Source organism: Callithrix jacchus, chromosome 20 (genome assembly GCF_049354715.1).
Source record: "Callithrix jacchus isolate 240 chromosome 20, calJac240_pri, whole genome shotgun sequence".
NCBI classification, from domain to species: domain Eukaryota; kingdom Metazoa; phylum Chordata; class Mammalia; order Primates; family Cebidae; genus Callithrix; species Callithrix jacchus.
Genome location: NC_133521.1, coordinates 26,918,986 through 26,944,396, shown reverse-complemented (window position 1 = coordinate 26,944,396; position 25,411 = coordinate 26,918,986). Strand labels below are relative to the sequence as shown.

At 43.7% G+C, this 25,411-nt stretch overlaps 1 protein-coding gene across 3 annotated transcripts in view; it reads left to right on the top strand.

Annotated features, from left to right (window-relative positions):
* Positions 1-25,411, top strand: part of TERF2 (telomeric repeat binding factor 2) — a 32,599-nt gene that overhangs the window by 4,966 nt on the left and 2,222 nt on the right. For 2 of the 3 annotated variants that reach the window (XM_035281625.3, XM_008986145.5), the window contains exons 4-8: positions 10,848-10,934; positions 13,203-13,349; positions 15,790-15,896; positions 17,167-17,559; positions 23,260-23,345. In XM_035281625.3, coding sequence (XP_035137516.1) covers positions 10,848-10,934; positions 13,203-13,349; positions 15,790-15,896; positions 17,167-17,559; positions 23,260-23,345 — 820 coding nt within the window. The remainder of the gene's footprint in view (positions 1-10,847; positions 10,935-13,202; positions 13,350-15,789; positions 15,897-17,166; positions 17,560-23,259; positions 23,346-25,411) is intronic. The other variant, XM_078357589.1, reaches the window with a different exon arrangement.

Below are 25,411 nucleotides of genomic sequence, written 5' to 3'. Positions count from 1 at the left end.
CACCTGTGGTCCCAGCTACTTAGGAGGCTGTGACAGAAGGCTCACCCAAGCCCGGGAGGTAGACGTTGCCGTAAGCTGATTAACACACCATTGTACTCAAAACTGGACAACACAGTGAGACCCTGTCTCAAAAAAAAAAAGAAGTAAACCTAAAATGTTTCTGCTGCATACCAAAACATGATGGTTACCAAGTAAAGCATTTGTGTTATTAGAGTTGCATGCTGAACTAACTGCTTTTTTTATGGAATACTATTTTACCTGAAAGAACAACTGACAAACCATAGTTGTTCACACTTGGGTATTTGGCAGCCATTTTCTTGAAAATGAGTAAAGCAAACCTATTACATTAAACAAGTGACAATATTTGTTGCCAATGATAAAATTTAAGCTTTCCAGGGAAAAACAGAATTTTGGATAACTTGTATTCATGTGCTTGATAGCTTCCCAATACTTAGTCTTTTCTGAAGATTAGTAATATTAACAATTGACATTTTAAAAATATTTTTAGGCTGGGCATGGTGGCTCATGCTTGTAATCCCAGCACTTTGGGAGGCGGAGCAGGTGGCTCACCTGAGGTCAGGAGTTCGAGACCAGTTGGCCAACATGGTGAAACCTCATCTCTACTAAAGATACAAAAAAAATTAGCCAGGCGTGGTGGCCAGCACCCGTAATCCCAGCTACTCAGGAGGCTGAGGCAGGAGAATCGCTTGAACCTAGGAGGCAGAGGTGAGCTGAGATGGCGCCACTGTACTCCAGCCTGGGTGACAGAGTAAGACTCCGTCTCAAAAATATATATATATTTTTTTTTTTCTTAGTTTTTTTAGCCTCAACAATGATGGTATTTTTTTTTAGTGAATGTGCCAACATTTGAAGATCTACGTAACTCAGTGAACCAGTGCTTTCCAGATGACCATCTATATCTTCGTCTGTAGATGAAAGATGCATTTAAACTATAAGATAGACTGATGGATTTTAATGTGATAGATTAAGAAAAGTTTTCTTATTAAAGTTTTGTGTAGTATCAAAGAAGAATTGCCACAGTTTTCTGAAAAATCTATTAAAATACTTCTTCATTTTCAACTTCGTATGTGTATAAAGCCATATTTTAAAAAATACCTCAACGAAGGGCTGGGCATGGTGGCTCATGCCTGTAATCTCAGTACTTTGGGTGGCTGAGACGGGCGGATCACTTGAGGTCAGGAGTTTGAGACCAGCCTGGCCAACATTGTGAAACCCTGTCTCTACTGAAAATACAAACATTACCTCGTTGTAGTGGCACATGCCTGTAATCCCAGCTACTCAGGAGGCTGAGGCATGAGAATCACTTGAACCCAGGAGGCAGGGAGGCTGCAGTGAGTTGAGATCACACCACTCCAACCTGGGCAACAGAGCAAAACTGTCTCAAAAAACACTCCACCTCAACCAAAACAGCCCATCACAACAGATTGAATACAGAAGGAGGTATGAGAATCCAACTCTTCTATATTAAACCAGATAGTAAAGAGATTTACAAAATGAAAACAATGCCACCCTTCTCATTAAACTTTTGTCTTAGAAAATGCAGTTATTTTTTATAAAGGTGTTTTTATGTTACCCTATAATAAGTTATTTTTTAATGAATTAATAAATATTTTAAATTTTCTGTTTCTAGAAAAGTAAATATCAACAGATATAACCTACATAAACAGAAAGCTTTTTGGGGGTCTTCATCAACATTTTAAGAGTAACATAAAAGAATCCTGAGACCAAAAAGTTTGAGACCTGCTTCTGCAAGCTGTTAATTATATCAAAACTCTATTTGTTTTCTCTTCATAACTAAAGGAGAGTCAGTCATCAGTTAGGTTTCTTTGGAGAACAAGGGATAGTAACATGTGTAGCATGTTCTCGAAGGATTTATTTGTTGCTTTTTACTGTGCGGCATTCTCCCCAGTGGTTACCTTTGGCAACCGCAGCTTGATGTTCTTTGGGGGCCTTACCCCATTTATCATGCTTTTTTATCAGATACACTCTCTTAGAACTTTACTTTTTGAAACAAAAATATTTGTTGAGGCTTTTTAAACATTGCTACTTCCCAGAACAACTTTGCTTCCTTTTGTATCTGTTTCTTTATTCAGTTCTGTGAGTTTTATCTTCTTCTCATCCTTTGTTAATATAGCTGCTTTCTGGCATTTCTTCCAAACATAAACCTACCTCACCTATTTTGAAAATCTGTGCTTGGGCGGGGCGCGATGGATCACGAGGTCAAGAGATCGAGACCATCCTGGTCAACATGGTGAAACCCCGTCTCTCCTAAAAATACAAAAAATTAGCTGGGCATGGTGGCCTGTGCTAGTAATCCCTAGCTACTCAGGAGGCTGAGGCAGGAGAATTGCCTGAACCCAGGAGGCGGAGGTTGCGGTGAGCCGAGATCGCGCCATTGCACTCCAACCTGGGTAACAAGAGCAAAACTCCGCCCCCCCCGCCCCAAAAAAAGAAAATTTGTGCTTGGGGCCAGGCGCGGTGACTCATGCCTATAATCCCAGCACTTTGGGAGGCCGAGGCGGGTGGGTCACGAGGTCAAGAAATCGAGACCATCCTGGTCAACATGGTGAAACCCCGTTTCTACTAAAAATACAAAAGTTAGCTGGGTATGGTGGCGCACGCCTGTAGTCCCAGCTGCTCGGGAGGCTGAGGCAGGAGAATTGTTTGAACCCAGAAGACGGAGGTTGCGGTGAGCCAAGATCACGCCATTGCACTCCAGCCTGGGTGACAAGAATGAAACTCCGTCTCAAAAAAAAAAGAAAATCTGTGCTTGGAATTTCCCTTTTATTAAGTTAGCCAGAGACCATTGATACTGCTTGTTCCCTAAAAACCTTAACAGATACCTAAGAAAAGAAACTGTATGGCCGGGCGCGATGGCTCACGCCTGTAATCCCAGCACTTTGGGAGGCCGAGGCAGGCAGACCGCAAGGTCAAGAGATCGAGACCATCCTGGCCAACATAGTGAAATCCCATCTCTACTAAAAATACAAAAAAAATTAGCTGGGCATGGTGGCGCGTGCCTGTAGTCCCAGCTACTCGGGAGGCTGAGGCAGGAGAATTGCTTGAACCTGGGAGGTGGAGGTTGTAGTGAGCCGAGGTCGTGCCACTGCACTCCAGCCTGGTGACGGAGTGAGACTGTCTCAAAAAAAAAAAAAAAAAAGAAACAAACTATACTTATTTCTGAGAACTGCCAAGTGAAAAAGCAGTGATTCATCTTTTTAAATTTTTTCCCCCACAGGAAATTAATACATAGTTTTAAAAGATAAGCTCATAGCACAACCTTTGAAGCAGACTTCTACATTTCAATTTGAAAGCATTCATATTTCCTTTCTTGTTTCACACATTATATATAGAAGGATATGTGTTCCAATTCTGGGGAACATAGAGTAAACATACTCTCTTCTGTCTCTCCTCTTTAATGTAGTTATAAGTCTTCGACAGAATGCATGGAGCAGCTATCTGAGGATTCTATCTGGAAATAGGCATATAAGGAAGGAGACTAGAATTTGAAGTTCCACCATACCAGTGATGAATAGTTAACCGTTTTTTCCTTCTCTGGTGTCACCCAGCCCAGATTCAAAGGCAGTCTGAAACCTGGAAGTTCACTCCAGATGTGAACAGAAAGAACACCAAGAGAGCTTTTTCTTTCCGGTCTGAGGTACGAGGAAGGATCTCTTTTGTTTGAGACGGAGTCTTGGACTGTCGCCAGGCTGGAGTGCAGTGGCACGATCTCAGCTTACTGCAACCTCTGCCTCCTGGGTTCAAGTGATTCCCCTGCCTCAGCCTCCCGATTATCTGGGATTACAGGTGCATGCCACCATGCCCAGCTAATGTTTTGTATTTTAGCAGGGATAGGGTTTTACCATGTTGGCCAGGATGGTCTTGATCCCCTGACCTCGTAATTCACTTGCCTTGGCCTCCCAAAGTGCTGAGATTATAGGCATGAGCCACTGTGCCTGGCTGCAAGGAAGGATCTCTTAAGAGTCAGTGATGTTAAAAGAAATACCAGTTTTTCCCTTTTTTCCTGCCCTGGCCCCCAGGCAGTACTACGCATGGTGGCAGCAGTGGCTTAGCAATGACAGTGGCATTAGGGCAGGCATCTAAAACTGAAGGAAGAGAACTCTTTCTTTCACCAAAGTTCTTTCACCCCTAGAACATGGAACAAATTTCATTGCCTTCTTCCACTGTCTCTGTCCTGCTGCTTGACCATGGATGCACACACAGTTAGTGTGTGATAGAGTGGGGAAACCAAAGTCCAGGAATGCAAGGCCAATTCAGTATTTGAAAATCAGTGGACCAGGCTTGGTGGGTCGCACTTGTAATCCTAGCTCTTTGGGAGGCCAAGGCGGGTGGATTACGAGGTCAGGAGTTTGAGACCAGCCTGGCCAACACAGTGAAATCTACTAAAAATACAAAAATTAGCTGAGTATGGTGGTAGGTGCTTGTAATCCCAGCTACTCAGGAGGCTGAGGCAGGAGAATGTCTTGAACCCGAGAGGCAGAGGTTGTAGTGAGCTGAGATGGCGCCACTGCGCTCCAGCCTGAGCTAGACTTTGTCTCCAAAAAAAAAAAAGAAAAAAAATCAGTGCCGTCTACCATTTTAAGAGAAAAATCATATGATCGTATATATTGATAGAGAAATTGACAAAATTCAACATTAGTTTGTGATAAAATCACTCAGCAAACTAGGAATAAAGGGAACTTCCTCAACCTGATAAAAGATGTCTACAAAAAGCCCACAGCTAATGTTCTTAATGGTAAAAAAATGGAATGTTCACCACATCATACTTAAAGACCTAACCAGTGCAGTCAGGCAAGGGGGAAAAGCATACAGACTAGACAGGAAGTAATAAAATTATTTCTTTTGGCAGATGGCAGGACTGTGTAGGAATCCCATGAAGTACACCAAAAAAAGTTCCTGTAAGTTTAGCAAGGTTGCAGCTACAAGATCAACACAAAAATCAGTCATACATCACATGAAAACATTTTAATCTTAAAAAAAAGTCATATTTCCATATACTAGCAGTGAATAATTTGAAATGAAATTACCAAAACAATGCCATTTACAGTGTGTTCAAAATAGAAAGAAAAAGAAATGTGTAAATCTAGCAAAACATGAAGGAACTGTTTGTGGAAAAATGTAAAATGCTGATGGAAGAAATTAAGACCGAATGGAAAGACATACCACGTTCATGGATTGGAAGACACAATATAAATTAAGATGTCACTTAATCTCGAGTTGATAGAGTTAATACAATTCCAGAATTCCAGTCACAATCTCAGCAGGATTTTCTGGGTTTTTTTTGTTGTTGTTTGTTTGGGTTTTTTTGTTTGGGTTTTTTTTTTTGAAATGGAGTCTTTCTCTGTTGCCCAGGCTGGAGTGCAGTGGCACAGTCTCAGCTTGCTGCAGTCTCTGCCTCCTAAGTTCAAGCGATTCTCATGCCTCATCCTCCTGAGTAGCTGGGTTTACAGGTGCGTGCCATCACACCTGGCTAAATGTTTCTGTGTTTTTAGTAGAGATGGGGTTTTACCATGTTGCCCAGGCTGTTCTCAAACTGTAGAACTCAGGATATCTGCCTGCCTTGGCCTTCCAAAGTGCTGGGATTACAGGCATGAGCCACCGCACCTGCGGGAGGATTTTGTTTCTTTTCTTTGTCTCTTTATCTCTCTTTCTCTCTCTCTCTTTTTTTTTTTTTTTAAATGAAACAGGGTCTCACTCTGTCACCTAGGCTGGAGTGCAGTGGCATGATCACGGTTCATGTACATGACCTCCTGGTCTCAGGTGGTCTTCCTACTTTACCCTCTTGAGTAGCGGGGACCACTGGCATGTGCTACCTTGCCTGGCTAATTTTTTTTTCTTCTTTTTTTGGGTAAAGATGGGGTCTCCCGGGCCGGGCGCAGTGGCTCATGCCTATAATCCTAGCATTTTGGGAGGCTGAGATGGGTGGATCACGAGGTCAAGAGATCAAGACCATCCTGGTCAACAAGGTGAAACGCCGTGTCTACTAAAAATACAAAAATTACCTGGGTGTGGTGGCACACGCCTGTAGTTCCAGCTACTCGGGAGGCTGAGGCAGGAGAATGGCTTGAACCCAGGAGGCGGAGGTTGCGGTGAGCCGAGATTGAGCCATTACACTCCAGCCTGGGTAACAAGAGCGAAACTCCGTCTCAAAAATAAAAGATGGGGTCTCCCTATGTCTCTATGTTGTGCAGGCTGGTCTTGAAATCCTGGGTTCAAGTGATGCTCCCACCTCAATCTTCCAAAGTGCTAGGATTACAGATTCAAGCCACCCCATCTGGCATCAGCAGGATTTTTTGTAAATACGGACCGGATGATTCTAAAATTTATATGGAAAGCCAAAGAAATTAAAATAACCAGAAAAAGTTATATGAAAGGAAAAGCTGGAGGACTCATACTTCCCAATTTTAAGAATTATGAGAAAGTTACAGTATTTACAACTATAGAGATTAGTGAAACAGAAGAGAACATCTAGAAACAGACCCACACAAATATGACTAATTGATTTTTGACAAAGCTGTGAAGGCTATTCAATGGGAAAAGGATAGTCTTTAACAAATGGTGTTGAAGCAATCGAATGTCCATATGCAGAAATGAACTTTGACATTAGCTCACATTTTATACAAAAATTACTCAAAATTATCTAAATGTAAAATGTGAAACCACAAAACTTAGAGGAAACATGAAGGAATTTTTTTTTTTTTTTTGAGACGGAGTCTCGCTCTGTCACCAAGGCCAGAGAGCAATGGTGCAATCTTGGGTCATTGCAGTCTTCACCTCCTGGGTTCAAGCAGTTATTCTGCCTCAGCCTCCTGAGTAGCTGGGACTACAGGTGTGTGCCACTATGCCTGGCTAATTTTTTGTATTTTTGGTAGAGACAGGGTTTCCTTGTGTTAGCCAGGATGGTCTCAAACTCCTGACCTCGTGATCCACCTGCCTCGGCCTCCTAAAGCACTGGGATTACAGGCGTGAGCCACCACGCCTGGCTGAAGGAATCTTTATGCCCTGGAATTAGGCAAAAAAATTCTTAGATAAGAATTTAAAAACATGATCCATAAGTAAAAAATAGATAAATAGGACTTAATCAAAATTTTAAATTTTTGCTCTGAGAAAAACACTTAGAATGGAAGAGCAACCTACAGATTGGGAGAAAATATTCACAAATTACATCCAACCAAGATGTATATATTAAGAGCTCTCAGAAGAAGCAAGTTTATATAACCCTAGTTTTAAATGGGCAAAAGTCTCATCAGAAAGACTATAGATAGCAAAACAAAGTACATGAAAAGATGTTCAACATCATTTACTCATTAAGGAAATAGAAATTAAAACAACAGTAGCTTCAAATACCAATTAGAATGGCTAAACTTTAAAAAATACTGATGGGGACGTGGTTGCACATGCCTGTAATCTCTGCTACTTGGGCACCTGAGGTGGGATTGCTGGAGGCCAGGAGTTTGAGTTCAACCTGGGTGATATAGATCCTGTCTCAAAATGAAATTAATAAAAAATACTATAAAAAGTATTGGTTACATATTTCAGAACATCATGTTGTACCTAAGTATGTACAATTTTTGTCTGTTTTTAAAATAGAGATGGGGGTCTCACAATGTTGCCCAGGCTGAACTTTAACTTCTGGGCTCAAGTGATGCTCCTACCTTGGCCTCCTGAAGTGTTGCTATTCCAGGCATGATCCACCACACCCAGCCCAGTTTTTAAAAAGCACTAGTGAGGCTGTGGAGCAACTGAAACTCTCATACATTGCTGATGGGAATGCAGAATGGTACAGCTACTCCAGAAAGTAGTTTGGCCATTTCTTATAAACACATTTTCCGTAAGACCCTGTAGTCCTGTTCTTGGGTGTTTACCTTAGAGAAATGAGAAGCTCTATTCATATTAAAACCTGTACATGAATGTTTTAGCATCTCTTTTTGATAACCATAAATTGCAGACATCTAAAATGTCCTTCAGTGGATGAATGTATAAACTGTAGTACATCTTTGCAATAGAATACTGCCCAGCAATAAGAAAAAGTGAATTATTGATAGTATACCAACATGGATGGACCTTAAAGGCATTATAGAGTGAAAGGAGGCATGGTCAAGGCTATATCCTTGAAAAAAAAGTCCTATATACTTAACAGCTTTTTTTTTTTTTTTTGAGACGGAGTTTCACTCTTGTTACCCAGGCTGGAGTGCAATGGCGTGATCGGAGTTTCACTCTTGTTACCCAGGCTGGAGTGCAATGGTGTGATCTCAGCTCACCGCAACCTCTGCCTCCTGGGTTCAAGCAATTCTCCTGCCTCAGCCTCCTGAGCAGCTGGGACTACAGGCATGCACCACCATGCCCAGCTAATTTTTGTATTTTTAGTAGAGACGGGGTTTCATCTTGTTGATCAGGATGGTCTTGATCTCTTGACCTCGTGATCCACCCCCCTCAGCCTCCCAACGTGCTGGGATTATAGGCGTGAGCCACCGTGCCTGGCCTTACAGCTTTTTTTTTTAAAGGAGAGATAATCTTGTTTTATTGTCCATGCTGAAGTGTAGTGGCATAATCATAGTTCACTGCCGCCCTCAAACTCCTAGGCTCAGGTGATCCTCCCACCTCTGCCTCCTGAGTAGCTAGGACTATAGGCACATGCCACCATGCCTGGCTACTTTTTTTGTAGAGATGAATTTTTACTATGTTGCCCAGGCTGATTTCAAACTCCTAGCCTCAAGTGATCCTTCTGCCTCAGTCTCCCAAAGCACTGAGATTACAGTTATGAGCCACTGGAATCAGTGATTGCCAGGGTTAGGAGTGGGGGTCAGGTATGACTACAGAGGACAGCCAAGGCAGGTTTTTGGATCCTCATTGTAATGGATGATGTAGGGTCAACATGTGTTAACATTCCAAACCAGGGGCCCTAAAAAAGTTAATTTTGTTGTATGCAAGTTAAATAGAATTTTAAAACATAGTAAGACCTGTATGATTTAAAGAGTAAAAACTTTGTATCCAAGAAAGTAAGTATAGTCTATGTTTTTCTGCTGAAAGTGATGTATAAATGGATATGGTCATCTGAGTAAAATGAAGACTTTGTACCCGCCCTGGGCAGCAAGAACTTACAGTTGTACCTGTGTATTCAATATTGAAGGACATTTGATGTCAGTTGCCTTCTGCCCTGTATGGCTGTGCTCAGCATGTTGAGAATAGAAGCACCAGAGATTAGTACTTAATGGATTTCCTTGCTATTCTTCCGCTTGATCTGTGTCTCCGTACGTTCTTCCCTGTAAAGGCTGAAAATACCTATGAACCAGCCGGGCACGGTGGCTCACGCCTGTAAATCCCAGCACTTCGGTAGGCCAAGGCAGGCTGACCTGAGGTCGGGAGTTGAGACCAGCCTGTCCACCATGGCAAAAACCCGTCTCTACTAAAAATAAAAAAATAAAAATTAGCCAGACGTGGTGGCACAGGCCTATAATCCCAGCTACTCAGGAGGCTGAGGCAGGAGAATCAGTTGAACCAGAGAGGCAGAGGTTGTGGTGAGCTAAGATCATGCCATTGCACTCCAGCCTAGGCAACAAGAGCAAAACTCCATCTCAAAAAAGAAAAGAAGATATCTTTGAACCAATTTTTCTTATTTTGTTTGTTTGTTTGTTTTGAGACAGGGTATCGCTCTTTCTCCCAAGCTGGATGCAGTGGTACAATCAATGCTCACTGCAGCCCCAACCTCCCAGACCCAAGTGATCCTCCTTCCTTAGCCTCCCAAGTAGCTGGGACCACAGGCACACACCAACATGCCTCACTAGGTTTTTTTTTTTTTTTTTTTTGGAGAGATAGGGTCTTCCTATGTTCCCCAGGCTGGTCTCAAACTCCTGCGCTCAAGCGATCTTCCCACCTCAGCTTCCCAAAGTGCTGGAAATACAGTTGGACAGTTGTAAGCTACCACACCCAACCAGCCTGCCTTTTTTGTATGGTGTTCTTTTTAAAGAACCTGTGTCTCTCTGAGACAGGATTTGGGGTAGCTACTTTATTCTATCATGTAACTTGAAATACTCCCAATTTTTTGTTGACTTTTTTAATTTTAAAAAATGTTCATGTATAACTTCCTTGTAATGTTCACTGTTATTTTTCCTCTGTATAGTCTCTTGAGGTTTCTTTATGGAAAACTCTTCCTCTCTGTAGCTGATGAGACCTTCCTATTTTACCTGGAACTTTGCCCTTTTTATTTGCTGCTTGTGAATGCCTGGGTTTGTCCCAGATGCTGGCTGGATGCTCTAATTGAGGTTGCCAGATGGGGTTTATGGTAGTGGGAGGCTTGTCTTTTCATTCTCCTACAGAACTGGCCTCAGGCCTTTCCGGAATGGAACTAGCAGAATTCCCTGTTCAGCAAATCCCTTTTTTTCCCCCCTAGAGTATATTTTTCCTTCCTTATTCCCTCACCCCTTGCTTTAAAGCTTTTGCATCCAAAAAGAACAGAATCAGTTGTTCTGGAGACCTGAAATTCCGGGGACCTAGAATGACTCCTGTTGTCCATTCTGTCTTTCCTCAGGGGGCCCTATTGAAATTGGCTAAATGGTCTGTAATCTAGGGGATCAGATTTTTCTCTATCAGCCATATAACAAAAACCATTGTATTGTTGAAAAGTGACTACCTTACAAGCAGAAAGAGACAGCCTACAGTGGTTCATGACACTTGAACAATAATGGTTAGTTTTTAAGTACAGGAATTCGATATAATGTGAGAGAAGGTTATTTTGATATTTGATATTCTGATTACACCTGTCATTATAAAAGTAAACAAAGTTTTTTTTCCCCCCTCCTTTTTAGGCTGTCATTATTTGTATCAAAAACAAAGAATTTGAAAAGGCTTCAAAAATTCTGAAAAAACATATGTCCAAGGACCCCACAACTCAGGTAAATTTGATACATTTTTGCTCCTATAACTTAAATTCATCTCATTGCTTTTTGTGGGGAAACAGGGAAAAGGTTATTGGTCAGGAATATTACCTAAATACTCACCTTTCAGCATTTAACACCTGCAGCAAGTTATCTTTTATATCCAAGATAACTCACCATAAAATTAACTTTTCGGGCCAGGCGCGATGGCTCAAGCCTGTAATCCCAGCACTTTGGGAGGCTGAGGCGGGTGGATCATGAGGTCAAGAGATCGAGACCATCCTGTTCAACATGGTGAAACCCCGTCTCTACTAAAAATACAAAAAATTAGCTGGGCATGGTGGTGTGTGCCTGTAATCCCAGCTACTCAGGAGGCTGAGGCAGGAGAATTGTCCGAACCCAGGAGGTGGAGGTTGAGGTGAGCCGAGATTGCGCCACTGCACTCCAGCCTGGGTAAGAAGAGCGAAACTCCATCTCAAAAAAAAAAAAAAATTGACTTTTCGAAGTTTAGATTTCATTAAAGAAGTTTACATAAATTATTCACAAAACTTATATAAATTATACATTTCTGTCTGGTTTATAACAGAACATTTATTTAAATGATCAACAGGTACTGAGCTGACAAATTTTGTAACGCTTCTAACTTTATTTACATTAAATGTTGATCCTGCAGATGTGAGGAAACTTCTTTGGTGAGGACATAGCACCTGTTTCCTGGTGTCAAAAGTTCTGTCAGTACCCTGCTTTTATTTTTTTCTTCTTCCTTTTTTTTTTTTTTTAGGCAAAGTCTCGCTCTGTTGCTCAGGCTTGGGTGCAGTAGTGCCAGTCATAGTTCACTGCAGCCTTGACCGCCTGGGCTCAAGTAGTTCTTCTGCCTCATCCTCCCTAGGAGCTGGGTTCGCAGGTGCATGCCACAACATGTGGGTAATTTTTTAGTTTTTGTGGAGACAGGGTGTCTTCTTGTTTTTTCTTTTTTTTTTTTTTGAGACAGGGTGTCTTTATGTTGCCCAGACTGGTCTGGAACTCCTGGGCTCAAGTGATTCTACCACATTGGCCTCCCAAAGTGCTGGGATTACAGGCATGAACCATCATGCCCGACCATTTCTTCTTCTGTATGAATTTGTTTTTTTTTTTTTTGAGATGGAGTGTTGCTCTGTTGCCCAGACTGGAGTGGAATGGCACAGTCTGGGCTCACTGCAACCTCTGTCTCTCAGGTTCAAGCAATTTTTCTGCCTCAGCCTCCCAAGTAGCTGGGATTACAGGCGTGTGCCACCATGCTGGGCTAATTTGTTTGTATTTTTTAGTAGAAAGGGGTTTCAGCATGTTGGCCAGGCTGGTCTCAAACTCCTGACCTCAAGTGATCCACCCTCTTCGGCCTCCCAAAGTGCTAGGATTACAGGTGTGAGCCACCATGCCCAGACTCTATATATGTATTTAAATTTTGGCCAGGCGCAGTGGCTCACACCTTTAGTCCCAGCACTTTGGGAGGCTGAGGTGGGCGGATCACAAGGTCATGAAATCAAGACCATCCTGGCCAACATGGTGAAACCCCGTCTCTACTAAAAATAGAAAAATAAGCTGGGCATGGTGGTGCAGCCTGTAGTCCCAGCTACCCGGGAGGCTGAGGCAGAAGAATCGCTTGAAACCGAGATTGTGCCACTGCACTGCAGCCTGGTGACAGAGTGAGATTCTGTCTCAAAAAAAAAAATTAAAGTGTATTATTTGAAAAGGTAATACATACACAAAATACAGAATTCAAAAGGTATAACAAAAGAGTTTGGTAAAAAATTCTCTTACCTCTGACCCTCAGCCATCTTCTTCCCTTCAGAGGCAATCAGTTTTTTTATTTTATTTATTTATTTATTTATTTTTAATCCTTTCAGAGATCCTCTATGTATCTATGCATGTGCAAGCAAATTGTATATGTGTGTATACAGACATCCACATGCATACATTTTCCCAGTTCTTCCCATTACACATACGTGATAGCATAGCCTACATGAACACTTAATTGCTTTTTTCACTTAGTTTTATATTTTGGAGTCATTCTATGTTAGCACATAAGGAACATCTTTATCTGTTTTTTATAGCTGCGTAGTAACCCACTATGGCTGAACCTGATTTATTGACCAGTCCTTTGTGTTGGGCTTCCCTTCCTGTATGTATGCCAGTGATTTGCATTGACGGCATTGCAGAAGTTCTCATAGTGTCTGTCTCACCTCATCATCATTGAATTTTTACTGGAGTTCTACTTTCTCATGTTGCAAATATCGGTCCATTGTGTAGAAGCTGAGAAATGATCTCCTGAATATTATTCGAGAAAAGAACTTGGCCCATCCTGTTATCCAGAACTTTTCCTATGAGACCTTCCAGCAGAAGATGCTGCGCTTCCTGGAGAGCCACCTGGACGACGCCGAGCCCTACCTCCTCACGGTGCGCCTTGGCCCTTCTCCCATAACCATGGTGTGCCCGTGAGGATATGCAGGGAATCACAATATCCGAAGTCAAGAGAGTCGATGTGTGAAAAAGACATTGAATTATATGCACTAGCTTTCTTAATTAAATGCCTTAAAAATACAAAAGCAGGCCGGACGCAGTGGCTCACGCCTGTAATCCCAGCACTTTGGGAGGCCCAGGCAGGTGGATTGCCTGAGGTCAGGAGTTTGAGACCAGCCTGAACAACATGGTGAAACCCTATCTCTACTAAAAATACAAAAATTGGCTGGGCGTGGTGGCTGATTCCTGTAATCCCAGCACTTTGGGAGGCCAAGGTGGGTGGATCATGGGGTCAGGAGATCGAGACCAACCTGGCCACGATGGTGAAACCCTGTCTCTACTAAAAATACAAAAGTTAGCTGGGTGTGGTGGCAGGTGCCTGTAGTCCCAGCTACTTGTGAGTCTGAGGCAGGAGAATATCTTGAACCTGGGAGGCGGAGGTTGCAGTGAGCTGAGATTATGCCACTGCACTTCAGCCTGGCAACTGAACTAGACTCCATCTCAAAAAAAAAAAAAAAATACATAAATTAGCTGGGCGTGCTGGCATGCACCTGTAGTCCCAGCTACTTGGGAGACTGAGGCAGGAGAATCGCTTGAACTCAGGAGGCAGAGGTTGCAGTGAGCCAAGATTGCTCCAGTGCACTCCAGCCTGTGCAACAGAGCAAGACTCCCATCTCAAAAAAACAAAACAAAGCAAAACAAAAACAAAAGTAGAAATACTGGCAGAGGCCAATGGAACACACCTGGTCTCCCTCATCTGCCATTTTTATCTCCTTTACACATGGTTAATCTGCTGTGGCTGAAGTAGAACACTGACTTACAATCGATGGTGGTTCCCAAAGGAGATGACTTGTGAACCAAGTTGGAGGAAGAGGGGTTTGGTAGATGTGGTACAGTGGAGTTGCTAACATGAAGAAGGCATGGTGTGGAGAAAGGTGTCACTGTGAAAGTATGATAAGGTTGAAAGAAGCCAAACGAAAACATTCTTTAATTGGATTAAAGAGATAAAAGAGTGGAAGCAGTGAGGTTCAGGGCAGCATAGAGAAGAACTAGAACCCAGGCTGTCATAAGATGGTAGACTGTGACAAAGGAACATTGAGTGAGAGTGGTTTTGTTCTGATTTTGAAACCAGGAGTTTGGCCAGGTGGAGTGGGCCACACCTGTAATCTCACCACTTTGGGAGGCTGAGGTGGGCAGGTTGCTTGAGCTCAGGAGTTCAAAACCAACCTGGGCAACATGGCAAAACCCCATCTCTACAAAAAATATAAAAATTAGCCAGGTGTGGTGGTGTGCACCTGTATTCTCAGCTGCTTGGGAGACTGAAATGGGAAGAACACTTGAGGTTGTGGTGAGCTGTGGTCATGCCACTGCACTTCAGCCTGGGTAAAAGAAACGAGGATTTTGAGAATGTTTCAGATATTCGGTCTCATAATACTAGATCTGCCAGGCCCATATTAGGTTTGTGTCAATGATCTTGACAGTTATTTGGCAAATCTCAGATTGTTTAAAAGCAAGTGGTTTGGGGTATTTAGGGAGCAGATGTCAAGATAGTTGAGCCTGGCCTAGGATCCTTTCCTTTCCATTCCAGGTAACTGGAAAATGTCCTGCCGCTGTCTGTATGTGTGGACAGAACTCTTGGCTCTTAGGACACCATACATGGCAGATAAACATAACTGAAACTAAATGACACTGGATTGATTGGAAATGTCTAAAACTTAAGCCAGAGGGAACAGATGAACAGTTGGAGTTAGAGCAAGAGTAGCCTACTCAGGGCTCTTTGTGTTATATAGGTAAGGATTGTCAAACAGTTGTTAATAAGGCAAAACATTTGCGTAAACAGTTATAAAAAATTCTATATGCAAACTGAAAGATATTAGTATAAACATTTATTGCTGGGCACAGTGGCTCACGCCTGTAATCCCAGCACTTGGGAGGCCAAGGCAGGCAGAGCACTTGAGGTCAGGAGTTCGAGACCAGCCTGGCCAACATGGTGAAACCCCATCTCTACTAAAATACAAAAATTAACCAGACATGGTGGCGGGCACCTGTAATCTCAGCTTCTTGGGAGGCTGAGTCAGGAGAATCACTTGAACCCAGAAGGTGGAGGTTGCAGTGAGCTGAGACCGTATCACTGCACTCCAGGCTGGGTGACACAGTGAGACTCCCTCTCAGAAAAATGTATTAGTTATCCTAAGTTTGAAGAAAAAACTTGACTTAGAAGTCTTATAAGTTATCTCCCATTTTATGCCCTTGGTTTTATGCCTACATTGGTTTTGTAAGTGTACTTGTTTGCATATTGAGTATATTCGTGGTAAAAGAAGCAGAGTTAATGCAATTCTCTGGCCTCTTCTTCCTGATGACATCCTTCCTTTCCCAGATGGCCAAAAAGGCTTTGAAATCTGAGTCTGCTGCCTCAAGTACAGTAAAGGAAGATAAACAGCCAGCACCAGGGCCTGTGGAAAAGCCACCCAGAGAACCCACAAGGTGAGAAGATGATCTCCAGTGATCTTGGGTAAAACACGAGTGGTTGCTGGAAGCAGTCTCCTCCTTAGGGCAGGATCAGTTCCTCTCGGCGATCTGACCTGCTAACTTGTTACAAGGTTACTCATGCAGGGCACTGTGGGAGACAGCATACCCTAGGAAGATGAGACAGGACGCCTGGGGTCCCTGACAACTTCCTGATTGGCTGTTCTTCAAAGGCTCTTTCACCATTTCTCACTTCTTGCCTTGCCCATATTGATTCATTACGTCCTTTTGGACACCTAATCTCTTAATACATTCGAGAACCAGTGTTTAGATCTGTGAGTCAAATCCCAAGACCAGTTCCTAAAGCAGGGGTCACAAGTTTAGATGCCCTTTGAGGGCGTGGTAGGAAACCTAAAGGAACAAAGTGGACCTAGGCTGAGAGCGTGGGGCTGGGAACCAGGGGATGTGCTTTTCAGCTTCTTGTGGTTGTTGCTCTGTGGGAGTGTCCAAGGATGCTCAGGCTTCAGGTGCTTGTATTTTTGTATGAGGTGTCCAAGTTTTTCAGTGAGATTTCCCAATTTTTGGATGTTGACAGTTGATCTGCTTTTTAAAAAATTTTTTTCATGAGGGTTAGACAACAAGACAGCCTGCTAGCTAAATTTGGCCTGCAGGCTGCCAGTTTGCCCCACTCCTAACAATTTTTCCCTAAAACATGCTAACTGCTCCAAATGATAGCTGAACTTTATTTTTAAAAGGCAGTTTCTCATTGTTCCAAGACTGTGTGGCATGCCTTTTACTCTGAGAATTCTCAAGATCCTGTTTATGAGTGTGTTGTAGGCCAGGTGTGGTGGATCATGCCTATAATCCCAGCACTTTGGGAGGCCAAGGCGGGCAGATCGCTTGAGCCTAGGAGTTCTAGGATACAATGAGCTGTGTTTGTGTCACTGTATCCTATCTCTCTGTCTTATCTGTAGTCTAGGACAGAGCCAGACCCTACCTCTAAAAATAAGAAGTAAAATAAAGGTTCTCTAACTTTGAAGTTTTAAATTCATAATACTACTTACATATTACATTTAAAGCCTCTGCTTACACTCATTGTGAAGAAAGGCTTTTCTAAATAAAGGTTGCATCAAGCCAGCCTCCCTCTCTCCTTTTTTTTGAAGTGGAGAGTCCTCAACTGTGGGAATCCTCTATCTAATTTGAAGCTTCAAACTTCAAAAAAGTTGTGGCTGTTTGGATGAGCATCAGCAGTGGTGAAAACATCTTTGTCCCTATGCTTTATTTGCAGGCAGCTTCGGAATACTCCAACCACCTTTGGAATGGCGACTCTGAAGGCAGCTTTCAAGACTCTGTCTGGTGCACAGGATTCTGAGGCAGCCTTTGCAAAACTGGACCAGAAGGATCTGGTTCTTCCTACTCAAGCTCCCTCAGCATCACCAGCCCTCAAAAACAAGAGACCCAGAAAAGATGAAAACGGAAGTTCAGCCCCTGCTGAGGGTGAGGGTGGCTCAGAACTACAGCTCAAGAACAAGCGCATGACAATAAGCAGATTGGTCTTAGAGAAGGACAGCCAGGTTACTGAGCCCAGCACAGGCCTCAGCTCCTCCCAGGAGGCCGTTCCAGCGCCGCCATCCAAGCCCACCGTTCTCAACCAACCCCTCCCTGGAGAGAAGAATCCCAAGTATGAAGACCTTCTTTGTAGAAATTTTGGGGCTGGTTGGTGGTCCTGGTTGGGCCTGGTATTACTTCCGTGAATGAAGTAACTTTCAGCTAAGTTACTCACCACCAAGGCTTGCTCAGACTGCTAGAATGTGACGCAGGAGCGGGCAGTGACACCGTAGCCATCTCTGCCAGTTCTGAAGCCCCACATGTGGGCTTCCAAGCCTTGCACTAGGGCATGAGTGGGGATGGAAAGGTTTCAGAGCCTCCTACTCATCGCTGCTTTCATTTTTAGCAAACATCTAAGTGTCTTGACTTCTTAACATTAGTCTTGTGTGTTAAAAGAAATTTGTTTGCATTGGGCCACATTATACTTTGACCCTTAAAAAGAGACTAATGAATATGTTTAATTTTGTACCTTTCTGAGCATTTCAGACTTGGCGAGTTCAGTAAATATTTACTAATCTCCCATATTCTGCTAGGTACTGAGGGGCAGTGGCTAGAGTACTTTAATTTTGCTCCCCATTGTGATTCCCATCCTGGCTTTGAGTTTTACTTCCCTCTCTGTCCTGTGGTGGATCCTCCCTCCAGGCACACTGGCCTGCTTGCTCTCTGGAACACATTGTTTGTTTCTTTAACTGTACTTTTGCTTCCTCTCATTTCCCACAGTGGACCATCATCCCTCCATCATTGCTTGTCCAAATCCCATTTGTCCTTTAAAGGGAAGAGAAGCCATTGTTGATGAAGTGCTTTCAGGGGGCATAGCACTTTCATGTATCATCTTACTGAGTCTCTACAGTCCTCACTCTTTGAGGTGATATATTAGCCCCATTACACAGAGGAGAAGGGCTCAGAAAGGTTCTTAGCTCACCTGAAGTCATGCTGCTAGAAGTGGCAAAGATGGGCTTTGGGATTTTTAATCCAAGTCAGTCTTGACAGAAAAGCCCATGGCCTGCATATCATGTATACAAGTTGCCGCTCTTAAAATTCTCCCTCCTCAGGCTGGGTGCAGTGGCTCACGCCTTAAGTAATCCCAGCACTTTGGGAGGTCAAGGCAGGCGGATCACTTGAGGTCAGGAGTTCATGACCAGTCTGGCCAACATGGTGAAACCCCGTCTCTACTAAAAATACAAAAATTAGCCAGGCCTGTAGTCCCAGTTACTGGAGAGGCTGAGGCAGTAGGATCACTGGAACCTAGGAGGCAGAGACTGCACAGTGAGCCAAGATCGAGCCACTGCACTCCAGTCTGGGCAGTGGGGTGTGACTCTGTCTCAAAAAAAAAAACAAAAACTTCTGGCTGGGTGCAGTGGCTCACGCCTGTAATCCTAGCACTTTGGGAGGCTGAGGTTGGTGGATTACCTGAGGTCAGGAAATCAAGACCAGCCTGGCCATCATGGTGAAACCCCATCTTAGGAAAAAAAAAAAAAAAAAAAAACTTCTCCCTCCTCCATAGGCTCTTCCCTGGTCAGCATTTCCCTGCTTTAAGTGATCCACCTCATGGATCTCCGAAGGCCACCTCTGCCACTGCTCTATGTTATATTATTTGGGGAAGTGTGCTCTGGCATGCGTTGTACTCAGCCCCCCAAAGGGCTATAGCATCTGATAAGCGATTTATCCTCAGGCACAGATTTGCACTATGTTATCACTACTTGCATTTAGAAGTGAGTACCGACTGGTAAATGGGCATAGCTGCTGGGCAGCAGATGCAACTCCATGCATGTTATTCTCATTTGATACAAGATCTCATGAGTTCCTCACAGCAATCCTGTGTAGTATAGGGATTGCTCCCAGGAACAGATGAGGAAATGGGAGAGTGTAGGATTACCATAATTTTGTAAATGGGAGGATTCTTAAAGGTTTCAGACATACACTCTTTCTTATATGTTGAGGATCTGAAGTCTAATGAGTCCTCTGAAGCAGCAGGGGTTGGCAAGCTATGGCCCTGAGGCCAAATCTGCCTGTTTTTGTAAATAAAGTTTTATTGGAACACAGTCACACCCATCATCGATGTGTTATCTAGGGCTGCTTTCTGTTGAGTGGTGGTTTCTTGAGTAGTCGCAACAGAGACAGTGAAGCTTACAAAGTGAAAATACTATCTGGCCCTATACAGAAAAAAAGTGTCAGTGTCCCTGCTTTAAAGATGTATGTGTGAGGTGCCGTGGGTGCTTACAGGAAGAAAAGCTCAGCCTACTCAGCAAGATTTTAGGTGGCTCAGATCTTGTAGAACAACAAACATTGAGCTGACCTGGGAAGGATGAGCAGAAGGTCGTCGAGCATGTTATGGGATGGAGGACTCTAGGCAGTGGCAACTCCTTACATACAGGCATGAGAAAACCTGCTGTGCCGCTCAGAATGCCATGGAGTCTGTGGTAGAAGAATATGGTGTACAGGAAAGAGTGAAGGGAGGAGAGTCTGCATGGGCCAGGCCTGGGACTTCTGTCTAGTGTGTCAGGCAGAGGCTCTCAAGCCAGGCTTTGTGACTCAGTGACCTGTGAAATGTTCAAAAAGTACATATTACCAGGCTTCTGGTTACTGAACTAGAAGAGGCAGGAGACAGCTCTTTAATCTGCTTTTCTATCTCTGCCCAGATAATTCTAATACAGCAAATTGGAAGGCCTGATGAGATGCCACTGAAGGAAGGGAGAGAGGAAAGGAGGCTGGAGACTGCTGCCAAGGAGCAGTGACGGGTGGTGGGATCAGGAGGGAAGGCAGGGCTGGAGGTGTCACCTGGAGGACAGGGCCCCCATGCCCCGATCTTGTATCTCCCACAGCACCTTGCACATAGCACATGCTTACTAGGTATTTATTCACCAAAAAAGGATTCTTTGTTCTTGCATTTTAAGGAATGACACCCAAAATATCTGTTAAAAGCCAGCAGAGGCTAACATTTTAGGCATTGTCGGCCACATGAGTTGTCGCATATTATTTTCTTGTTTTTTCTTGTTTTTTTCTTGAGACAGGGTCTCACTCAGTCACTTAGGCTGGAGTACAGTGGCCAGATCTCAGCTTCCTGCAACCTCTGCCTCCCAGGTTCAGTAATTCTCCTGCCTCAACCACCCCGCCCCCACCCCAGTGATTGGGACCACAGGTGTGTGCCACTGCATCCTGCTAATTTTTGTATATTTTGTACAGATGGAGTTTGACCATGTTAACTAGGCTGGTCTCAAACTCTTGGACTTAATCAATCTACCTGCCTGGGCCTCTCAAACTGCTAGGATTACAGACATGAGCCATTGCTCCCAACCGTCTTTTCTAGTTTTTGGTTACAACCCATAAAAAATAGGTAGCCATTCTCAGCCCAAGCTTTGTGCTACACAAGCCAGCTGCCACAGACTGTAGCTTGCCAATCCTTGCTAGACCATTGCTTTTCCTGTTCAAACTTTGCCAGTCAGGAGCATAAGGCCCAGGAAGTGGCCTGACTTGCCCAGGACCACTCAGCCCATGACAGGAGGAGCAGCCAGATCTCAGCCCCATCCACCTGGGAACTCGAGAGGCAGTGAACGCAACATCACCTGAAAGATGTCATAGGTCTTGTAAAATCGCTACCGAAGCATGTATTTGTACAGGTCATAGTGCTTAGAGTTCAGCAGAGGACGGGGAGAAGGTGACCTGTTGAAGACTGCAGGGAGAGAGGACAGCTACTCAGGTAACATGAGACCAGCAGGTGACTGAGTTTCCAGTCGGTTTCATTCCAGCACTGGGATAAGCAGATAGAAAACAAACTGTAACCATCTGACTTTTATGTAAAAATAGTCATTAACACAAGAATAAGAAAGAAAAATCTCCTGTAAAATTTTTTCACTTTTTCCCAAGCAAATTATTAAGTAATATTTGGGGCTAAGATCCAATTTTAAAAGAGAAAGTTAGGTCTGCCATTTGTCTTGGCCACTTAGTTAAGTAATTTTTTTTTTTTTTTTTTTGAGATGGAGTCTCACTGTTGTTACCCAGAATGGAGTGCAATGGCATGATCTCGGCTCACTGCAACCTCCGCCTCCTAGGTTCAAGCAATTCTCCTGCCTCAGCCTCCCGAGTAGTTGGGACTACAGGCGTGTACCACCATGCCCAGCTAATTTTTGTATTTTTGGTAGAGACGGGGTTTCACCTTGTTGACCAGGATGGTCTCAATCTCTGGACCTGGTGATCCACCCACCTCGGCCTCCCAAAGTGCTGGGATTAAAGGCGTGAGCCACCATGCCCGGCCAGTTAAGTAATTTCATAGAAAATTTAGGGAACTCAAGGAATTTTTCAAGCCTCCGTAATTCATCAACTTGCTTTTATTCATTTGCAAAATAAACAGCATTAAAAATAAGTTTCTTATGCATGGCAGGCAAAGGATACAGAAATTTGTCACTACTCTTGGTCAACTTTTGTGGGTCATTTTGATTTATATAAATTCCTCAAGACTCTGAATTCAAACACTTTCCATGTTTGTAAAAGGTGTTATAATTCTGAGGTCAGATTCGTGCTTTGCTCTGTTCCCAGGGCAGTTATTAATCAGGTAAATGCAAAGTTTAGAAAAAATGGACTGTTATTTTCGTGACTAATTTGAGTTTGGGATTATTTTCAGCTTTTGTACTTCTTTTTAGCCACACCCAAGCACTTAACATTTCATGTTCACAGGAAGGATTCCTGTTTGCTTTTTACTTTAATCTTTGATGGTATAATTCCCTGTGACTCGCTGACAATCCCAATGTTAGTTCAGCTAATATGTCTTCAGCTTGTGTTGGGGTCTGTGTTATTGTGCGAAGTGTGCTATGTGTTTGGGATGGACAAAGGAAGATGTGGCCCCTGCCTTTGAGGCTCTCCTGGTTAGGGCACACTATAAAGTGTCAGTTGGTACAGTGGAAACAGCACTGCAGGCTGGAGGATCAGGGCTTTATGTGTGTGTTGGGGTCAGAGGAGGCTTCATTGAGAACCATGGCCTTGAAAGATGGATGGGATGTCACTTGGCAGGGAAGGGACCCCCAAGCAGAGGGAACAGGCTATGGAGAGGCAGGAAAATGTAGAGCTTATGGGAGGGAGAAAGAGCAGAACAATGTGGCTGTGCTGTTTGCACAGGTATGGGCATTGGGGCGGTTGTTAAGAAACTGACTGGGGCCAGACTGGATGGTCTGGACTCCACCATGTAGGCATTTAGACTCCACAAATAAGTTCAATAAGTTCTCAGAGCCATTAGGGAATAGAGGAGGCAGGTGGTAATTTTAAGATGATTGTCTTAAAATAATCTTTGGCTTTGGATGGGGAGGAGGCTAGCAGCAGAGACTCCAGTTAAGAGGCTACTGGTGAAGAGCACTGCGAGCTTGAACAAGGGAGAATGGAAAGGGAAAAATCAGTCCCGATATAGGAAGAAAGCATGTCCAAGGAAGAGAGGGAGGAGTTTGCAGGTTCTAAATCAGAATACTGAGACCTTTAAAATAGAGTCAAAACCAAACAAGCAAAAAGACAGGAAAATGAACAGATTCTTTAGGTGGAGTGGTGATGAACTTGATGTACCCAGTACTGAATTTGAAGGGTTTCCTGAACCCTGGGGAGTGTTACGTGGAGATGCCTGGCCAGCCAGGAGGAAAGAAAGTGGCTTTGGGAGGTGCATGTAGGTGAACCTTGAGTGAGGTCACAGCAGGACAGGGAGGAATACAGAGCCAAGAGTGAGCCAAGGGCAGAATCTGGGATGATCTGGGATGAATCTGTTTTATACCTTGTGCTCTCCTTGATGTCCCCTCAGAATACCCAAAGGCAAGTGGAACAGCTCTAATGGGGTTGAAGAAAAGGAGACTTGGGTGGAAGAAGATGAACTGTTTCCAGTTCAGGGTAAGGAGGAGATTCTCCTTGGCTGCTTCTTGATGCTTGCTGAAGTACAGATGCATGTTACTGTCATGTTAATATTCCAGAAGCTGCTAGTCTCCAAACTCAGAAAAGTTCAATAAGTTCTCGACCTCATTTTGATTCATGAAACATCAGTTTTTTTGTTAGTTTGTTTGTTTTTCTTTTTCAGACAGGGTCTTGCTCTGTCACCCAGGTTAGAGTGCAGTGGTGTGAACACGGCTCACTGCAGCCTCAACCTCCTGAGCTCAAGTGATCCTCCTGCCTTAGCCTCCCAATAAGCTGGGACTACGGCTGTGTACCACCACACCTGGCTGTTTTTTTCACTTTCTGTAGAGATGGGGTCTCACTTTATTGCTCAGTCTGGACTCAAACTCTTGGGCTCAAGTGATCCTCCCACCTCGACCTCCCAGAATGCTGGAATGACAGGTGTGAGTCACGGTGCCCTTGCCAAGGAATCAATCTGATGTCCTCTCCCATTAAATAATGGAGACTGTCAGAGTAACTAACACCTTATATTTAAAAAAATTTTTGGTTTTGTTTTAATAACACCTATATTTCATTATAGTTGATATTCTTCCTAAAAATCCTTCAATTAGACATGATAGGAGGAGGTCATTCCCTGTATTTCTTGTTTAAGGAAAAAAAATCTCTTAACAGTTTCTATATATAAATCATTTTTTGTTTTTTTGTTTTGTTTTGAGACAGGGTCTCACTCTGTCATCCAGCTGGAATGCAGTGGTGTGATCTCAGCTCACTGCAGCCTTGACAACCTGGGCTAAAACAGTTCTCTCACCTTAGCTTCCAGAGTAGCTGGGATTACAGGCCCTTGCCACCACGCCCAGCTAATTTTTTTTTGTATTTTTAGTAGAGACAGGGTTTCATCATGTTGGCCAGTCTGGTCTCGAACTCCTGGGCTCAAGCAGTCTGTCTGCCTCAGCCTCCCAAAGTGCTGGGACTATACTTGTGAGACACCATGTCCAGCCAAATTTTTTTTCTTTTCTTTTTTTTTGAGACAGAGTCTAGCTCTGTTGCCCTGGCTAGAGTGCAGTGGTATGACCTTGGATCACTGCAACCTCTGCCTTCCAGGTTCAAGCGGGTCTCCTGCCTCAGCCTCCTGAGTAGCTGGGATTACAGGTGTGTGCCACCACACCTGGCTAATTTTTGTATTTTTAGTAGCTGGGTTTTCACCATGTTGGGCAGGCTGGTCTCAAACTCCTGACCTCAAGTGATCTGCCTGCTTCGGCCTCCCAGAGTGCTGGGATTACAGGCATAAACCACTGCACCCGGCCCAAGTTTTTTTCTATCATAAGAAATTTTCTTGGCTAGGCTTGGTGGCTCACACGTATAAACCCAGCATTTTGAGAGGCTAAGGTGGTAAGATTGCTTGAGCCTAAGAATTAGAGACCAGTCTGGGCAATATAATGAGATATCTATCTACAAAAAAAAAAAAAAAAAAAAAAAATTAGCCAGGCATGGTATCACATACCTGTAGTTCCAGCTATTTGGAAGACTGAGCCCCAGAGGTTGAGGCTGCAATGGGCCATGATCATACCATTGCACTCCAGACTGAGTAACCAAGGGAGACCTTGTCTCAAAAACAAAAGAAAGAGGCTGGGCGTGGTGGCTCAAGCCTGTAATCCCAGCACTTTGGGAGGCCAAGGTGGGTGGATCACGAGGTCAAGAGATGGAGACCATCCTGGTCAACATGGTGAAACCCTGTCTCTACTAAAAACACAAAAATTAGCTGGGCACAGTGGTGCGTGCCTGTAGTCCCAGCTACTTAGGAGGCTGAGGCAGGAGAATTGCTTGAACCCAGGAGGCGGAGGTTGTGGTGAGCCGAGATCGCGCCATTGCACTACAGCCTGGGTAACAAGAGCGAAACTCTGTCTCAAAAAATAAAATCAAATAAGGGTTTTGAATGTGGCAGTTCCTCAGTAATTTTAGAAAACGACATTGGTAGCCAGGCATGGTGGCTCACGCTTGTAATCCCAGAATCTTGGGAGTCCGAGGTGGGTGGATCACAAGGTCAGGAGTTCAAGACCAGCCTGGCC